This window comes from Protopterus annectens, chromosome 1.part1 (assembly GCF_019279795.1).
Source record: "Protopterus annectens isolate FY-2018-M chromosome 1.part1, PAN1.0, whole genome shotgun sequence".
Lineage (NCBI taxonomy): Eukaryota > Metazoa > Chordata > Ceratodontiformes > Protopteridae > Protopterus > Protopterus annectens.
The window spans coordinates 604169272-604187426 of NC_056726.1; the positions used below are offsets into that span (position 1 = coordinate 604169272).

Consider the following 18155-nt stretch of genomic DNA (forward strand, 5'->3'; position numbering starts at 1 on the left):
TGAGGTAAAAAAATTCAAGATAAAGAAAGAGCAAAAATATAATACACAAATATCCAAACCTTAAATCCGATGCAAAATTAAATGGAGACAAACAGCAGTTCAGTTTTAAAAAAATCTGGTAAGTCAATATAGGTAACCAAGGAGTAGAGAATTGACACTGGTGACAATACAGGTTCCATCAATATCTTGGGAAGATGTATTTGATGACTTACAGAAACAGATTATCACAGAGCTGAAAACAATGCTACAAGAGTCAGACTGCTGAAAAACAGAACGGTCAGTTATGGTACATTACAGCCACGAAGCCCCAGTACTATGAGATATGTATGTGGCAGTAAATTACTGCAAACAGGTAAGTATACAAGGTACCTGTCTAACATAAGGAGAGGAAAAAGCAAGAAAAGGTGGCTCTGTTTGCATAGATATCTCCCCAGGTGCTGTTGAACATTTCATGCAAGTCTTCTCAACTTGCTCTAGCAGTTTTTCGATATTACTTTAAATGGTGCAAAAGCAACTGTAGTGTGTTAGGCAGCACAAGAAATAAAGGTTACTTACAATTCACATTTCTTATAATAATCTTTCATTTTAGGTTTAGCCTTTAAAGCTACTTAAGCACGTATAACAATAGCTGCAATCACTAGACTTATGCCTGTAGTAGTCATCTTCAAGCTTAGGAAGCACAGACCAGGAGAGGACAAAGCCGCAAGTGTGAATTACAAAAATGAAAACTGAGAAGCACTGTATAAGCAGTCAAATTTTACATGAAATCATTTAGTAGTGAACTGTAAGGTGATGCAAGAGGAGTAGAAATGTCATGTTCTGCTGTGTGTGCATGTGGTGGGTCTTACAGTTAATTTAATATCAAAGTTATCTGGCACTTAATGCACAGGTTTAAGTGTTTGAACCATTAATGAGCGGTTTCTTTTGGTACAGGATTTGATTCTTTCAGCCTTCATTTGCCTACTGTGACACTGAGCAAATCATATAGCCTGACACTGCTTTGAGACAACTAGAAAAATTGGGCTAGGCTCTTAAATGGTCTCCTTGACTGCATACCTAGTTAAATACATAACACTCGCTGCGCCTACTGGCAGATGGTATTTGCTAGCCATAAAATCAATTACTGGCAAAAGAAATTGTAACCAGTGACTTTTTGAAAGGACCTAATCCCAAAAATGACAGGGGTGGAGTGAAGAAAATCCTTTAAACCAGGCTAAACTAGTAGGGAAAGAATTAAGGAAAATGAGATTTACACAAGAGAAGAATACGGTTTCAAAAATGCAGCCTGGGGATATATGTGTATATATATATATATATATATATATATATATATATATATATATATATATATATATATATATATGTAGATATAGATGTATAAATATATATATATATATATATATATATATATAGATATTTATTTTTAACTACAGCTTTCACAGCGGGAAAAATACAGAGTAGCACCAGGAACCCACACAATGACATTGGGAAACAACCTGTGAAAGCTCGACTTGTCAAGCATTCTTAACACTAGAAGGATCAAGTCCTGAATACTACTAAAGTTGTATTCAGATGACTAGCATGAAGCATCTCCATGTACTTTTCCCCACTATACAACTAAAAGCCAGCTTTCTCTCGTCAGTTCTAATACCAATATGATTATGACATTTTGTATACATAAACAGCTAACGTTTAAACTGTAAAATATGCTAGCTCTACTCAAGTAAAAGGATGAAGTTCTGACTACAATCCATGCAACAAGTTTGATCAGTGGCCTGAACTGCTGGAGCAGAAGGGGGGATGATGGGTATACCCACTCTGAAGAACAGGGATTATCTGGATCATGAGACACCATGATCCCCTTAAAAGGAGAGTCAGCAAAGCAGAATGGACCTTGAGGCATGTGTTTAGCTAAAAGTTGCTAAAGTGGTACTCCTCATTCACAGCTGCAGAAGAAAGGGGTGGGAGGATGACCTAATGGTTAAGGTGTTTGCCTTACAAACACAAGGTGCAGGGTTTGAGTCTCACAAGGGATAATTGGCTAGGCTTAAAATGGCTTGCAAGGGCAATTAGTCTAGTAATAATCTATGAAAAAAGTGCACTCATGAAGGTGCAGTGGCCCCAGTGATAATGCAGGTCTAGAACAGAGAACAACAGATAGCAGGGTGCTGGCCTTTACCTGCGTCAGGAAAACCACCAGTACAAGGGAACAAAATGGACAAAGTCGGATGAGGGGGCTTAATCAGCAAACAAAATTAGTACATTAAAATACTAAAGCATCACTAGAGTTTTATCTGTGCAGTTAAACCTGTCCTCGTATTAATCCAGAAAATCCTTAAGGTATCTGCCAGGCTTGTACATCACACTGAGCTTCACATAAGACTTCTGTGGAATCTCTTCACTGAAGAGAGAATTTGTGGTGTACAGGGAAAAGCCCCGACTAACATCCAGGTGACCAGAGATTGATTAGTGGCTTGAACAGTCAATGTTGCTGACAGTGAAGGAGGGGTCAGTTAATATTGGGAGGGGGACATGCTATAAGATGCAGTCCTAGGTACATGCCCCTTAGATAAAAGATCTGTATGTAGTAGCTCATCCTAAATACATGGAAACAGGCACCCTTTGAGGAGGGTACTGTGTTCCCTCTAGTGATAGGGTCACCCCCCAAACCTACCCCTCACCGTGCTATCTTTGTAAACATCCACACGCTAAGCATACATTAAGTTTTGCATGTACAGACATGGAGCAAAAACTGTTTGCAAGGGGCAGCACCCCCACTCCTTGTGCACTGTATTTTTCCCTACCTTAAGTGCTCAATCTCACACACCTGACGATCTGTTTAGTCATCAAATTTTGTCAGCTAACAGATGACTATCAACTTCATCCTATATATCATACTTTCAACACATATTTGGATACTACGCTACAACATGATAAACTGTTTTACAGCACTTTTTCCCTAACCAATTTGTAAAGTGTAAGTTGTTTTTAAACTTGGAAGTGAATATGTCAAGAACACCCAAGGTTAAAACCCCACACTACAGCAAAAATTCTTCCATCCGTAGCCCCCAAGATCAAAGAAGCTGCTACTGTCTCCCAGTTAAAAACTCAATTGCAAAATGAAGACGTTACACAGCATAAGCAAAAACTCGTGGATAAGGAAAACATACCTAAATTTCCTTATTCCCTGTGATAATTAGTATTGTAGTCTCAACTTTTGGTTCTTCAGTTTGAGTCATAGTTAGGCAAAGTCCTCCTTGACCTGCATGATTTTCACCACGTCTCCAACCAATCAACGGTCTCTTCGCTATCTTTGTGATCTGCCATTAATCGAAATACCAAGTAGTAGAATATAATACTAAGTATTAGCACACAGCACAATAGCATCTGTAGTAGATTTATTTTCTCTTCCATAGTAATGGGTATGAGAACCAGCCGGCCCTTCACATATGTACACGTACGTGTGACACAGACGTGTACATATGTGAAGGGCTGGCTGGTTCTCATACCAGTTACTATGGCAGAGAAAAAAATAAATCTACTACAAATGCTATTGTGCTGTGTGCTAATACTTAGTATTATACTAGCTGTCTGCAAACACACACTGGGGATCAGTCCATTAATGTTAAGTCTAGAAATTCATATGTAAATACCTGCACAGAGACTAAACCACAGCCATAGTTTAAGCATCTATGACAGGGTGGAGAAGAGTGTCAGGAGTGATTTGTGACAGACGAGTAAGAGTGAAAGGGAAGGTCTATAAGAGGGTAGTGAGACCAGCTATGTTATATGGGTTGTAGACAGTAGCACTGACAAAAAGGCAGGAGTCAGAGCTTGACGTGGCAGAGTTGAAGATGTTAAGATTTGCACTGGGTGTGACGAGGATGGACAGGATTAGGAATAAGTATATTAGAGGGTCAGCCCAGGTTACAAGGTTTGGAGACAAAGCCAGAGGCAAGATTACGTTGGTGTGGACATGTGCTGAGGAGGGATGCAGAGTATATTGGGAAAAAGATGCTAAGGATAAAGCTGCCAGGTAACAGGAAAAGAGGGAGGCCTAAGATCAGGTTTATGGATGTGGTGAGAGGACATGCAGGTGGTTGGTGTAACAGATGACAGAAGATGCAGAGGACAGGAAGAAATGGAAATAGTTTATCTGCTGTGGCGACCCCGAACGGGAGCAGCCAAAAGAAGAATATCGACGAACTGTGCATTACTGTGTTTCTCTCTCAATACCCAATGTCTGCCAATACAGAACACTTGCACAATTCAAGCATAAAAGCAAACACCAATTTACTGTGCTATCTTGCTTGTAAGCCTTCAGGCACAACTGAAGATCTTCCCCACTTCTATGAAACCGATGTAATTTGTCCAGATTTGTCTCATATTTGGACTATCTCGTGTTTTTTCCTAGCAAATCACTGAAGACTGAAGTCACTAAATGACATACATTTGTTTCAGACTTCATATCCTTCAGATAAATGCATGCTAACACAAACTGTTATTCTTGCAACTAAGTTTATTAATAGCAATATTTAAAACCTGCCCTTATATTTTTGGGCCTTTGACCCCCCCCCCCCAATTATTCTCAACTTTTAAAACAAGAAATTTGAACAAAGCTTAGAAGTCACATTAACAAATAAAGGTTAAGTTTTACCACACGATCATAAATTTTACAAGACCAACAACAAAACAAGAGTTAAATTATGCAACACCATGGAGCTGACACAGGGAATCAAATAGTTTACCAACAAGAAAGACTAGTTTCATGGTCTGTCCTCCTTTGCACTGCAGCCGTCCATTCCTTTTACTGCATTCTCACAGCGCCTCCTTTGGAATCGAGCGATCCTACTCTACTGCCACCCACCTTAAAAGCCGAGTACTCTTCTTCAAGTGCCAAATTTGCTTTGTCTACCTTCAGCAGCAACTGGATTACTGGTTTGTCTGCATAAATTACAAATAAATTACAAGATCTAAAAACAAGGAAGCCTCCTGATCGCACACCAAAGGAAAGCAGGGATAAGAACTCAAATGAAACAAGCGAACAAATCAAACCCACATGGTAAATGCAGATTTCCTTAAAACTGCACTCATCTTTTTGATCGTAAACAAACAGTATTACGCCCCACCGCTACATTTATCAAATATAAATGCGGCTAAGATTAACCGCCGTTCGTAGAAAAAACGCCAACATCAGTCTTCCCAGAACAGCACCGAGTGTTCCTGACCCGAAGAAAGCATTTGCACCAAATGTACTGTAAAACATTGTGTTTTTGCTAGTCAAATCCTCCAACACGCCTATTCATTTTATTTTACATTTGTTAACCGGGTTAGTCTGGCTGAGCTTTTGGTTCATTTTCAGCAGAAACCCGGGGAAATCGCCTATTCATTTTCATTCAGAGTTTAAAAAAAATGCAGGTCCAGATATTGCACTGATTACAAAAAAAATAACTACCTTCCTTCTTATTCATTCTTTCCATTTAAAGCTCCAGAGCCGGTTTTTAAGCCACTGTAAACAATCAACTTCTTTGTCAGACTTGTGCTTGCATGTGCCAACCATCACTCGCTGCCGGACATTTTGATTTGGGGAAATCTCAAAGCCCTGCAATTTGCATTTGATCTCAAAACACGGCTGCTCAAGCACAATTTATAGCATTGGTTTAAGACTGCATTTTGAGAAGTTAGTTACTTTTATTTTGCAATTAGCTATGTTTGTACAATTCCGTTGGGGAGGATTTACGCAGGCAAAAGTTAAAGCACCTATAGGGAGTCGTGTTGCATTCTGGAATATGTAGTATGGTGTTCCAACAGGCAGCAAATTAATTAGTACTAACCTAGGAAACGGTTTCAGATTAAATTATCTGTTCCGAGTTGTTTGAATTTCAACATTTCCGTTCGACTCCGTGTATTCATCTTCAGAGACGCGGAGAGAAGCTTTTCAAATAGACTGAATTGTGATATCATCCCTATGCGATGGAACCGAGTTAGGGTTACCACCTGTCCCACTTTGCAAGGGACATTCCCCATTTGAGCAGTTGTGTCCTGCAAAGAAATCAAAAAATGGCAAATGTCCTGAGATTTTAGGACAAACATTTTCTATATTTTATGTAATAGTTCCATTCTGTATCTGAAACACCTAAATGTTATAAGAAACGGAACGAAAATGCCAAAGAATAAGCTTTTATTTAGGCAAAAGAGTGAAGTTCTGTCCTTTGTACTGGCCCGTAAGTATGTTTTGCCCTGCAAAATCTGACGTTTGTACCAAAAATGTACCACTTTGGGCATTTGAAAAGGTGGCAACCCTAAACCGAGTCGTGGTACACAGGTGTTGAAAGACTCAAGTGAGAACAAAACGCGCATCGGAGCTAAAGAAAATGATCTCTGAGCAGCTGGAATAAATCCTGCCGAATTTTCAAAACTTGGTGCTTCTTTATCAAAACTACCATCATTTCATTAGTATGGCTTATGCTCCTGTCTCATTTCTACCTGGTCCCTAGTAAAACGTTTGATTTTCTTGTAAATCACAGAATTATAGCCACCTCTCAAATGTCCAGAATTTCGCAGAATACCCATATATCTGATCCGTATTTTGGTCTGTTACTCATAAAATTAATCGTTTTCTTAAAAGCCAGAGGTTTGAAACCAATACGAGATACGACTTTCAAACTTCATAGCCTTCAGAAACGCGCTAGCACAAAACTAGTTACTCTAGCAGTTTACGTTTATAAGAGCAATATGTACATAAGTTTACGTTTATAAGAGCAATATGTACAAAATCTATCAGTGATTCAGTGCATTAACACCCCCCCCCCCCCCATTTTGGATTTGTCCAGATTTCACGAACAGACTGAGGTATGGCAGTCAGTAACGTCTGCTTTGAGTTTTTCTTTTTGTTCAAAAACATGCATGCTGATGCAAAATCAGTTGCATCAACTTTAGGTGATATTCATAGCTCTCAATCTTCTATCTCCAAAATGAGGAACACTAGCCCTCATAATGTGGAACAAATGGGCAAAATGTGGAACACATACTAATTGCTTACTAACACCTTCAACTAGGAAGGCCATAGGATAGTTAAAATATGCTGGTTGTACTTATAAAGCTCTTTTAATGAGTTAATATGATTCATTTTTATTCACCATGGATTTCACTTAAAAAAAAAAATCCTAACACTTGAATGTGCGACAGGCTTTCAATGTGAACATTGAGGAACTTTGAGGAACATGAACTTTTAAGACCCCAAATGAGGTACGTTCCTCGTAATGAGGTACACTTGAGAGGTATGGAAATTTAAAAATGGTCACCCATTTTGAACAAAGACATTGAGAGCAAGGATTATTAGTAAGGAGGTGAAGCCCATCTTAACGTCAAACATACTGGCTGTAACAGGCAAGTTGGTACAAGAAAGTACTGTAGCAATTGGCACTTGCAGACAATGTTCCTTATTCTCAAAGGCGATGATTATGCCTTCAAAATGACCACCCATGATTATGCCTTCAAAATGACCACCACCAATGGGTGGCAAAATTAATAGTTTTATTCCATCCAGTATTCCATTTTTGCAGTCAGTAAAAATTAAGGTAGAGTCTTGGCTGTACCAAGAATAAACGGGGGGGGTGCCCCCCACATGATCCGAGACAACGGTGTAGCTACGCATACTCAGTGTACTCAAATTAATACATTTTTTCCTGAGCATCCCGTGGAAACTTCCAACACCCAAAAAGTAGAAAATGTTTAGAAGTATGCAGATGAATATTTCAAGTATAGAGGTAGACAAAGAATGCCTGTGCGAAATGAATGCCACTAAAAGCGTTTTTTTTTTTTTTTTAGAAATAAATGAAGGTAATGTGTCACCTCCCTGTATGTATTGGGGGTAGTATTGTGATGGTTGAGTAAATTTTTAAAATGACAGGTGGGTGGTATGGGCAACATTAGGTTTAGAGTACAAAATGTAAATTTCTGGCTACATGGATCTCTATGTTAAGAGTGTGCGCTTTTTTTTTTGTCTTTAACCCTACTGCCTGCTGGCCACCAGATCTTCAGTCAAGTGGTCAATTCATTCCCATAACCACGGTGGAAACCAACCAAGAGAGATCATCACTTAGGCAGCCATCAGGAGCAGCACTGATTTGTTTCATATGCTCAGTTCTTCTCTGCATGCACCCGAACATACGGGGAATGGACATGCCATGAGATGCAAGTTAAGGGTGTCCCCTTCACTTCCACAACAGGAATTTCCTTTCAAGCAGCCCTCAATGCTTCCCTAGAAGCACAAGTATTTTCTCAGTCTCCACCAGGAGCATGCATCTCACTCACCTCGGCGGAAGCAGGCAAGCAGGTCTCCCCCTCCCTGCCTCACTTCTCACATGAGGAGTTTGCCAATCACCCACCAGGTCTCAGGACTCCATCCTTCTGCTCCACTGAGCCAGGCTACAGATCAAACTATTATGAGCATTTAGACAGAAAAGATTCAAAATTACAATACTGTACAAATCAAAGTAGCAGAGCCATATTCTGCACTGGTAAGTGCCCAGAAAATGTGGAACAACCTGAACTGTACATTATGAGCCTTCCAAGGAAACAGTGGATCCGGACAGGCAGAATAAGCAATTTATTGAACGTAAAGGCAGATAAAACGTACTAATAAAACGTATGATAAGCAATTTCGTTTGGACTATGCCAAACTTCCTCTGATAAATGCATCATTTCCTTTAGTTTAAATACATTGTCATACTACAAAAAAGCTCTCATTGGATCATTCCCTTCCATCAATGAAGTAGCATAACACTCCCCCTTCACAAGTGAAAGCAGCAAAAAAGTATGCACATGCATATAATGTATACATACTATAAATTTATTTAATACAGTATATAAACCACTTAGCATAATAAAGGTTTTAATATATAGATGTAAATGTTTGTCTTTCGGCTTTTCCCGGTTAGGGGTCGCCACAGCGGAACTCCAGTCCTTTTAATTTTAGGACACTTCCTAAAGATAGTGAACCATTGAGTCCTGGCCAAGAATGTGCATTGAGACGTATTTGCCATTCTAGTTCCATTTTTTTCTAGGATGGCTTGCCAGGCTCCCCCCTCTGCTGTAACTTTAGTGTGTCCAAGATGAAAAATTTTAAAAGATGTGCATGGTTTCAATTAATGTTTTGCCAATGCATTTGTTTCAGTGTTATTCCTTATTGCCCTAACATGCTCACCTATACGGAAAATTTCCACTCCGTTTTCCCGACATAAAAACGTGCAATGTGTGCATAATTAGAAGTTATGTACCTACCATAACGTTCCATGTTAGTTGTCTTCTCTCGCCTTCTTTCTTGCTGGATGGGTTCGGAGCCGATCCTCGGCTCCGACTCGGCACTTGCTTAGCTTGAGAACTCCTTTTACCAGCTCGAGGCAACCCTATATCCCATGATGCAAGGCGGGACTACCTCAGATCTCGTTTGGTAGCTAACCTACCCTGCTAAGGACTAACCTAATATATTTTAGGAAAATCAAGTTCATAATAAAGGAGTCCTCTAATGAAGGCTCAGGAGGAAACAACCTGATAAGAGGAACTCTTCAAGATCTGTCCAGGCCAGGGGGAAGGAGAGAGGGACGCAAGAAAGAAGGCGAGAGAAGACAACTAACATGGAACATTATGGTAGGTACATAACTTCTAAATGTTAAGTTGTCAATCTCGCCTTCATTCTTGCTGGATGGGACCGCGTCCCTAGCACCTGTATCACGGGTGGCTCAATGGAACAGACTCTTGAGAACTGTGGAACCAAAACTGGCCCTGTCTCTGGAGGCCAAATCTAACTTGTAATGAGAGACAAAGGTATGAGGAGTGGCCCAAGTAGCTGCTGCACAAATGGTATCAATGGGTAGTCTATCCTGAAAGGCTGCAGAAGTGGATAGACTCCTGGTTGAGTGTGCTTTCGGTTTAGAAGGTAGTTGCTTGCCTCTGAGTGAATACACATAAGAAATGGTGGAAGACAACCATCTGGATAAGGTCACTTTAGACACTGGGAGACCTTTCCTGTTTTCTGCATAGGAGACAAATAATTGGTCCGATTTCCTGAATTGTTTAGTTCTATGCAAATAGTACCTGAGCTGACTATGGACATCCAAAAAATGAAGCTTTTGTTCAGCTCTGTCAGAATAATTTGGGAAAAAGACTGGTAGATCGATGGATTGATTAATATTGGTTTGAGAAACAACTTTGGGGAGAAAGGACGGGTTCGTTCTTAAGGATACCCTGTCCTTGTGAAAAACCAAGTAAGGGGAACGGATGCAGAGAGCTTGAATCTTGGAAACCCTTCTTGCTGAAGTGACAGCCAGTAAAAATATAGTTTTCCAGGTCAATAATTTCAATGAACATGAAGCAGACGGTTCAAAGGGTGGTAACATTAAGGATGCCAACATTAAATTTAGATCCCATTGTGGAGGAGGATGTTTTATTGGCGGCTTTAGGAGAAACACTCCTCAGAAAGGCCTTGCATAGTCTATGAGACAATGTTATGATCTTGCAAGCCAACATGATACTTGGAAATAGCCAGCTGAACTTTTACTGTAGATGAAGAAGATCCTGACTGAAAAACTTCAGCCAGGAAATCTAAAACAGAATGCACAGGAGCAGTAAATGGATCAATATTTCTGGAATTTGCCCAAATGGAAAAACGTCGCCACTTGCTAGCATAAACTGTTCTGGTGGACGACTTTAAAGAAGCCACTAAGATATCTCTGACCGGATCAGAGATCATAGGAAGCCTGGCTAGGGAAGGAAGTGGAGCAACCAAGCAGTGAGGTTGAGAGAATGAATGGCCCGGTGCTGCTGACCCGACTGGTGGATCAAGAGATCCGGAACTGGGTCCAGATGCCAGGGCTGCACCAGGAGGTGACGATGCAGAGACGGAAACCAAATTTGTCGAGGCCAGTAAGGGGCAATGAGAATCAACTTGGCCCTCAAAACGGTGGCTTTCTGAATGACTTGTGGAATCAAGGGAAAAGGAGGAAAAGCGTACAGAAGTCCCCGGGGCCAATCCTGGGTTAGAGAGTCTTAGGGGTTGGCCTGGTAGGGGAAAGAGGGTGAAAAAAAATCGGGGCACTTGTTTTGGGGTGTAGCAAAAAGATCGCAACAAGGTGTGCCCTACTTCAGAAAAATCTGGTCCACTACAGATTGATTGAGAGACCACTCTTGAGGCATGAGAATGGATCTGCTCAGCCTGTCCACCAAGAGGTTGGACCTGCCGGGGATGTGCGTTGCTATCAGAAACCGATGAGGAGATTGCCCATTGCCAAAGTCTGAGAGCTTCTCGACAACGGATAGGACCTGGTCCCGCCCTGCTTGTTGATGTACCAGACCACAGACATGTTGTCCGTTTGTACTGCAAAAGTCCCCACGGGAAGAAAGTCGTTGAGGGCTTGCAACGTTAAAAGCACCGCTCTCATCTCCAGGACATTTATGTGCAGATGGTATTCTATGGGTTGCCACGTCCCGTGGACCATCCTGCCCTGATAATGCCCCCCCACCCGATCAGAGAGGCATCCGTAGTAACTGTGGCAACCGGAGGAGGGGGAACAAAAGGTCGGCCCTGATGAAGAAGAGGGGAAGATATTCACCAGTTCAGATGAGTCCTGCACGATTGTGTGACTAAGATTTCGTGCCTCATCGGAAGACTGTGGAACGACCACTGAGTGAATAACATCCACTGCAGAAGACGCATGTGGAAGCGAGCCAGTGGTAGAAGAACAATGGCCGCAGCCATAAGACCTAGAACCTTTAGTATCAATCTGGCTTTGACTTTGCTGCTCTGCAATAAAATCCGAACGTATTTTTGGATGTCCAGAATTCTTTGATCTGTTAGTCTGGCTAACATTTTGACGGTGTTTAATTCTGCGCCTATAAAGGTGATAGATTGGCAAGGCCGCAGAGAAGATTTTTCGAAATTCACTGAAATTCCCAAACTCCTGCATAGCTGCAGAGTGTAGTCTCTGGTCTGAAGAAGCTGACACCTGGTGGTGGCGGAGAGGAGCCAGTCGTCTAAATAAGGAAACACCTGGAATCCTTGACGTCTCAGATGAGCTGTGACCATTGCCATGCATTTGGTAAACACTCTGGGGGCTGAAGTGAGGCCAAAGGGCAGGGCTCTGAATTGGTAATGACTGGTCCCTAGCCGAAAGCGGAGAAACCTTCTGGAGCGCCTGTGAATCTTTATGTGATAGTACGCGTCCTGAAGATCTATAGAGCACATCCAGTTGTCCCTGCCCAGAAAGGGCAGAATGGACTGAAGCGTGACCATCCGGAATCTTGCCTTCTTGACAAATCTGTTTAGACTGCTCAGGTCTAATATTGGTCTCCAATCTCCCGTCCTTTTGGGGACCAAAAAGAATCTCGAGTAGACGCCGGATCCTACTTGGTCTGCCGGAACAGTCTGGACGGCTCTTTTTTTTAGGAGCTTTGAAACCTCCTGTTCTGCCAAATCCCTTTGACCGGGTGAGATGTCTGGAAGGGATTGTTGAGGTACGGGATACCTTTCGAAGGGGATTTTGTAACCCTCGGATATGATCGACTGTACCCACATATCTTGTGAAAGGGAATGCCAGGCTACTGGGTACAGCAAAATCCTTCCCCCGACTGCCTCCAAGGGTGGACAGTCGGGCAACACCTCAGGGGTGCTGAAAACGCTTCTCAGGAAGAGACTCCCTGTTGCCCTGGTTCTGAGGACCCCCCCTGCCTCTAGGGCGGCATCTATTATTGTTACCCCCTCTGCCTCTGGGGGTAAACTGACCACGTGTGTCCGGTGTAGCTCCTTGGGCTTTGCGGAACCACATCTTCCCTCCCTTCTGACCCTTGGGATAGGGTCTAGAAGGAGTGGAAAAATGGACTCCAACGGCAGAAAGTTTTACCATCCTGCTCACACCTGGTCAAGGTTTCCTTCACCTGAGGTCCGAACAAAGCCGAACCGTCAAAGGGGGTATTGGTGAAGGACGCCTTAAAGGGGTCCGCAAAATTACAAAGCCGCATCCAGGCTTGACGTCTAAGAGCCACTCCTGTGCCTGCGGCCCTGCTCACTCCATCGGCTGCATAGGATATGAGCCGCATGGAGGAGTTGGTTAAGGAATTCAGGATTGCTAGCTGTGAGGCAATCTTTTCTTGAGCCCCAGCAGCAGAAGGTTCTTGGACCACTTCACCTAGTTCCTTGAGAATATCTCTTTGAAGCCTGGTGAAGTGACAAAGGTAGTTCAGCGAACGCATAGCAAAGGTCGCTGAAGAAAACATCCGCTTTCCATACCTGTCCATGGTCCTAGAATCTTTGTTAGGAGGATGGACAGGTACTGAAGGATCCGCAAGTTCCTTCTTAGTGGCCGCCGCCACCATAGCATCCACAGAGACGCCCTTGGAAAGAAACTGCTTGTCCGTAGGGGCCGTAATAAATTTGGATGGTCTCCTGGGGACAGGTTCCACAGAATCTGGAGCTGCCCACGCCTTCCGAGCCACTACCTGCATAAGTGGGTCGAAAGGCAGAGACACCCAGGAGGTGGAGGGTTGGGATCCAAAAGCCTCCAGGTATACAGACTCATCCTCGGAGGGGTCAATGGAGGGCCAATTCCCCCTCTGTTTGAGGAGCTCAAGGATGTCTGAAAAGGAGACATCCTCAGAGGGGGATCGTGGGGAACCCTCCGACTCATCTAAGTCGGTATCAGATGTAGTAGACTCAGGGGAGTCTGTGTGTTTCCTCTTACACGTCCTCTTTTGAGGGGGTTCCCCTGCAGGATCAGGAGAAACCTCGGAAGAGGAAGATATTCCCAATGGGGAAACCTGGGGCGATGGATCCCTGGGCCTGAGAGCAAGAGGCTGGCAAGAGGCGTCTACAGGCACCGAAGAGGGAGGAGCTAGAGGGATGGACCGTTGACCTGGTTCAGGTGCCAGGACACTCCTCATCACCTCAAAGGCTCCCCTCCCCGGGAGACCGGAATATTCCCGTTCCGAGGAAATAGGAATTCCCGGCTCCACTGAGAGGGAAGGCTCCGAGGCCGATGTCGGTGCCGAGCTTACCAAAGCCGAAGCCCCGAGAGGGAGAGCAGGGTCGGACAAGGGTCCGATGCCACTAGCCCCCTCGGAGCAGACAAGGGAAACTCGACGACCGGATCCCTTCCAAGGAAGGTCTCAAGGAGGAGATCGGAGCTGAAGACGGAGCCGAAAAAGGATGCATCTGTTCCGGCGCCGACACAGTCGCTGTCCCGAGAAGCTCCGGCTCCGAACTCTGGTGGAGAGTCGGAGGAGGAAGTTCAAGGGGTGAAGCAATAGCCGAAGTCTGCTGAGACGGGCTATGGAGCATTTGGGCCAGTGCCTGTGACTTTAACAGCCTGCTTACCACCCTCTCTAAATCGTGGTCAAACAGCCTGGAAGATCTCGAAGATCGGCTCCGATGACTCCGCTCCGACAAAAGAGGAGACCCCGGAGCAGAGTGGATAGATTCCAAAGACGGGGACAGAAATCTCTTCTTGGATGAAGTCATCGGAGCAGACGTCCTATGGGTTCCAGATGGAGCCTAAGGATTCTCGGCTCCGATACTGGATACTGTGTCGGCTCCAGCCGGAGCCGACAAGGCAACAGCAGATTGGGTGTCGGAACCGATCCTGGCTGAGAAGAAGAAAGATCGGCTCCGGCCGGAGCCGATCTCGACTCCGGAGTCGGAGCCACCGGGGAAGGCTTGGAAGCTGTAGCCTGACCCTTAGATGGCTTGGAAGGCTTACTGGACCCAGGTTTAGTGGGTGAACCTTCTGGCTTTAGCAAGCCACGGAGGATTAATTTATTCCTCCTTTCCTGCAGGACTCGCTGGCTAAAAGAGTGACACAAAGCACAGGAGTCCTGCAGGTGTAAAGGCCCCAGGTAGTAAACACAAGAAGTGTGACCGTCTGTCAGACATTTTCTGACAGCACGAGTCACACTTCTTGAAGCCCGAGACCTTTACCTCCTTAGACATAGTCTAAGAAAAAGAGCAACAAAAATACTCACACACACACACCCCAAAACAGTCACACAAATTAATCCCACAAACACAGACACACAGATAGGGATTAATAAGGGAGGCCTAGGCCTAACTGAAAATTTTAAAACTTTTTTTTTTTTTTTTTTTTTTAAACTATAAGGGGAATAGGGTGATTGTATGGACACTACACACTAAAAATAGGAAAAGGGGAAGATAAACCCTGACTTAAGCTGTTTGAAAAACTCAAACTTACCTCAGCTGGCAAAAAAAGGAGACCTCTTCGCAAAGCAGCAAACGAGATCTGGGGTAGTCCCGCCTTGCATCATGGGATATAGGGTTGCCTCGAGCTGGTAAAAGGAGTTCTCAAGCTAAGCAAGTGCCGAGTCGGAGCCGAGGATCGGCTCCGAACCCATCCAGCAAGAATGAAGGTGAGATTGACAACTTAACATCGCACAATAAACTATTTTTTCAGTGTGGCAGTTAAATTTCCCCAAAATTCTGATGCAATTAATAGTAACAGCACTTTTTTCTAATATGTAGTTACAATATTTACATCTGTCACATTTATGCATGTGGCCACTAATCCTATTCTTAATAGTGGTATCAACATCTCTTGAGATTATGTCCCCTCTTGTAAACTATAGGGGGAAAGATTGTTAACTTTGTTTCTCACTGAGGAGTGGTTTGCTACGACCTGCCAATTTTTGTATAAAACATTTTAATACGGCTGTTTGCATTAAAGGTCATAATGAAGCTACAAGAAAAATTTTGTTACCATTGTTATTAATGTTATCATATTAATAGCCTGATTATTCAACTGGGTACCAAGTCCCAAGTGTGAGCTGTCCTCATTTCTAGTGGAAGAATTATGGTGCTGAAAGGAGGTAATGTCGGTCCCTCCTAAAAGTGGGTTAAAGTGACCCCTTTCTCTCTTAATAACCTCGTTCATTATTTCATCAACCATTTAGGGTAGCTTCTGTGGGAAAACATAGCTTTTAATAGGTTACACTCTAATAAAACTTTCCCATTTACTGATCATTCTAGCTGCCCTCACGCATTGTCCCTTAAGGACCGCTCTCTTTTGTGCTTGTGGGCGACTACTATCATAATGTAAGAAACTATTACTGTAAGTTTTCTTATGAAAGATCTCGGATATATATTTTTTAAAGTCAAATTCTTTTCTCAAAAGGACATCCAAGGTATGATATTTGGTTAATTCCCTTTTCAGCTGTGAATTTAAAAAAAGTAGTAGTCTCCAATATATTTTAAAAATTCATCAGCCCTAATTTATTCACCACTCCATAAAATAAATATGTAGTCTAAAAACGTTAATATATTTTGCAATACTGAAAGAATGGATAAGACAATAAAAACTGTTCTTCCCAAACACATCACCATATTAGCAGAGCCCCCCACATGGGGACCCCATTACCACTCCATTTTGCAAATACAGTTTTTCATTAAACAAGATGAAATTATTTTTCAAAACAATATCAAATAACTGTTCATACAAATTGATATTGTTTTGTGAAAGTCCTTTTTTACGGAGATAATTGTTAACCCATTCAATACCCTGCTCATGAGGTATAACAGAACAGAAGTCTTTCACATCTATGGTAATAAACAAGCAGTGCTCGCCAAAGTCAGCTTTATTCATTCTGGCTAGAAAGTCCCAAGAATCTTTACATAAATGAATTTCAGCCAGTACCGTAAGCTTTTAGTTTTCCATCCAGATATTTAGCTATTGGAATAGTAATAGATCCTTGGGCATCTACAATCTGTCTCATGAGTGGTCTAGGGGAGTCTTTGTGAATCTTTGGGACACCAAACAATACTTTTGTCCTAGGATTTAACAGTCAATTTAATTCACCAATGTCTAGATCCCCTTCAATAAACAGATTGTGTAGAATACCCCTAATGTGTCTGAGCTCCATTAATTTCATTAATAGAACTGGCAACATAGGTATTGCTTGTTAAAATTTCTTCCATTCTATTTAAATAATCCTTAGTTTCAAAAATAGCAATACCTCCCACCTTTGTCTGGTTTAATGAGCCTGATGCCCTTTGTGCTCATAAACATGCGTAGATTGCGGTTTTCCACCTTGATCAAATTGTATTTCCTTTTTGAGAAAGATTTAATAGAACGAAAATCCAGCTCACACATTTTTTCAAAAAGCTCTAAAGTTGGATGTAGTGGTGGATTGTATGTGCTGGAAACATAAAAAAGGGTTAACTTGAGCATTAGACTGAAATAGGAAGGCTAAGTTAAGTTTACGCACAAATAGCTTCAAATCACAACTGTACCTCACTCTGACTCCCCTCCCTCCCTCCCATTTCTCTTTCTGTCTATACTTCTAAGGTTACTCCCTCTGTTCGCCCGCCTACTAACCTCTCTCCTTTAACGTTCTAGTCTCCCCCCTCCAGCTTTTTCCCCTGTTTACCAAGGTAATTCCCCCAGCTTACTACACTCACCAACATCTCCTCACAACATGGATAGAAGCTCTTTTACTACCCTTCCCTCCATTTCATTACTTCTTATCATTTATCTTTTAACAAGTTATGAAACTCTAGCCGTAACAGAAGCCTACCTCCCCAAGGGTCATACCGCCCTACACTCCCATAACCCCTCCAATCTCATGCCTCCCTCTCACTACCCTGTTAATAACCTGATTCCCAAGAGAAGCTATCCTACCCTCCGCCATCCTAAAGCACCCACAATAAAGGATAATCTTAAATTACTAATTAAACTCCAAAAAATACTTAATTTCTTGAAAAAATCCATCACAAAAGATGGTGATATCCACCCCCACCCAGGCCCTAATTTTGACCTAGGCCCCAACACCCAGAAAGCAGACATAAGCTCGATGGGCCCTAATTTTGACCTAGGCCCTAACTCCCTGAAAGCAGCCAGAAGTATGGTGGGCTCCCTCCTTATGCTTCACCTCAATCTAAGTAGTATCAATAATAAGGTTCACAACTTGCATGCCTTGCTTGCCACCCACTCCCCTGACATCATGTGTCTATCAGAAACATGGCTCAAACCTAGCACTAAGGATGAAGAAATCATCCCACCTGGGTATAACATCCTTAGGGCCGATCGAATAACTAGAAAGGGTGGAGGAATAGCTGTCATGTTCAAGAACTCCTTGAACATCACAATGAACCCACT

The 18155-nt window shown here is 42.7% G+C and overlaps 1 protein-coding gene across 3 annotated transcripts in view; it reads right to left on the minus strand.

Annotated features, from left to right (window-relative positions):
* Window positions 1–18155, minus strand: part of TSNAX (translin associated factor X) — an 849466-nt gene that overhangs the window by 488362 nt on the left and 342949 nt on the right. The window contains exons 1-2 of one of the 3 annotated variants that reach the window (XM_044077042.1): window positions 5456–5604; window positions 4749–4944 (exon numbers count right to left, since the gene is read on the minus strand). The exons of 1 other annotated variant lie outside the window; for it this stretch is intronic. In XM_044077042.1, the coding sequence (XP_043932977.1) occupies window positions 4749–4770 (22 nt within the window). In that variant the 5' untranslated portion in view covers window positions 4771–4944; window positions 5456–5604. Of the gene's footprint in view, window positions 1–4748; window positions 4945–5455; window positions 5605–18155 lie in introns of those variants that run through there. One more of the 3 variants, XM_044077035.1, reaches the window with a different exon arrangement.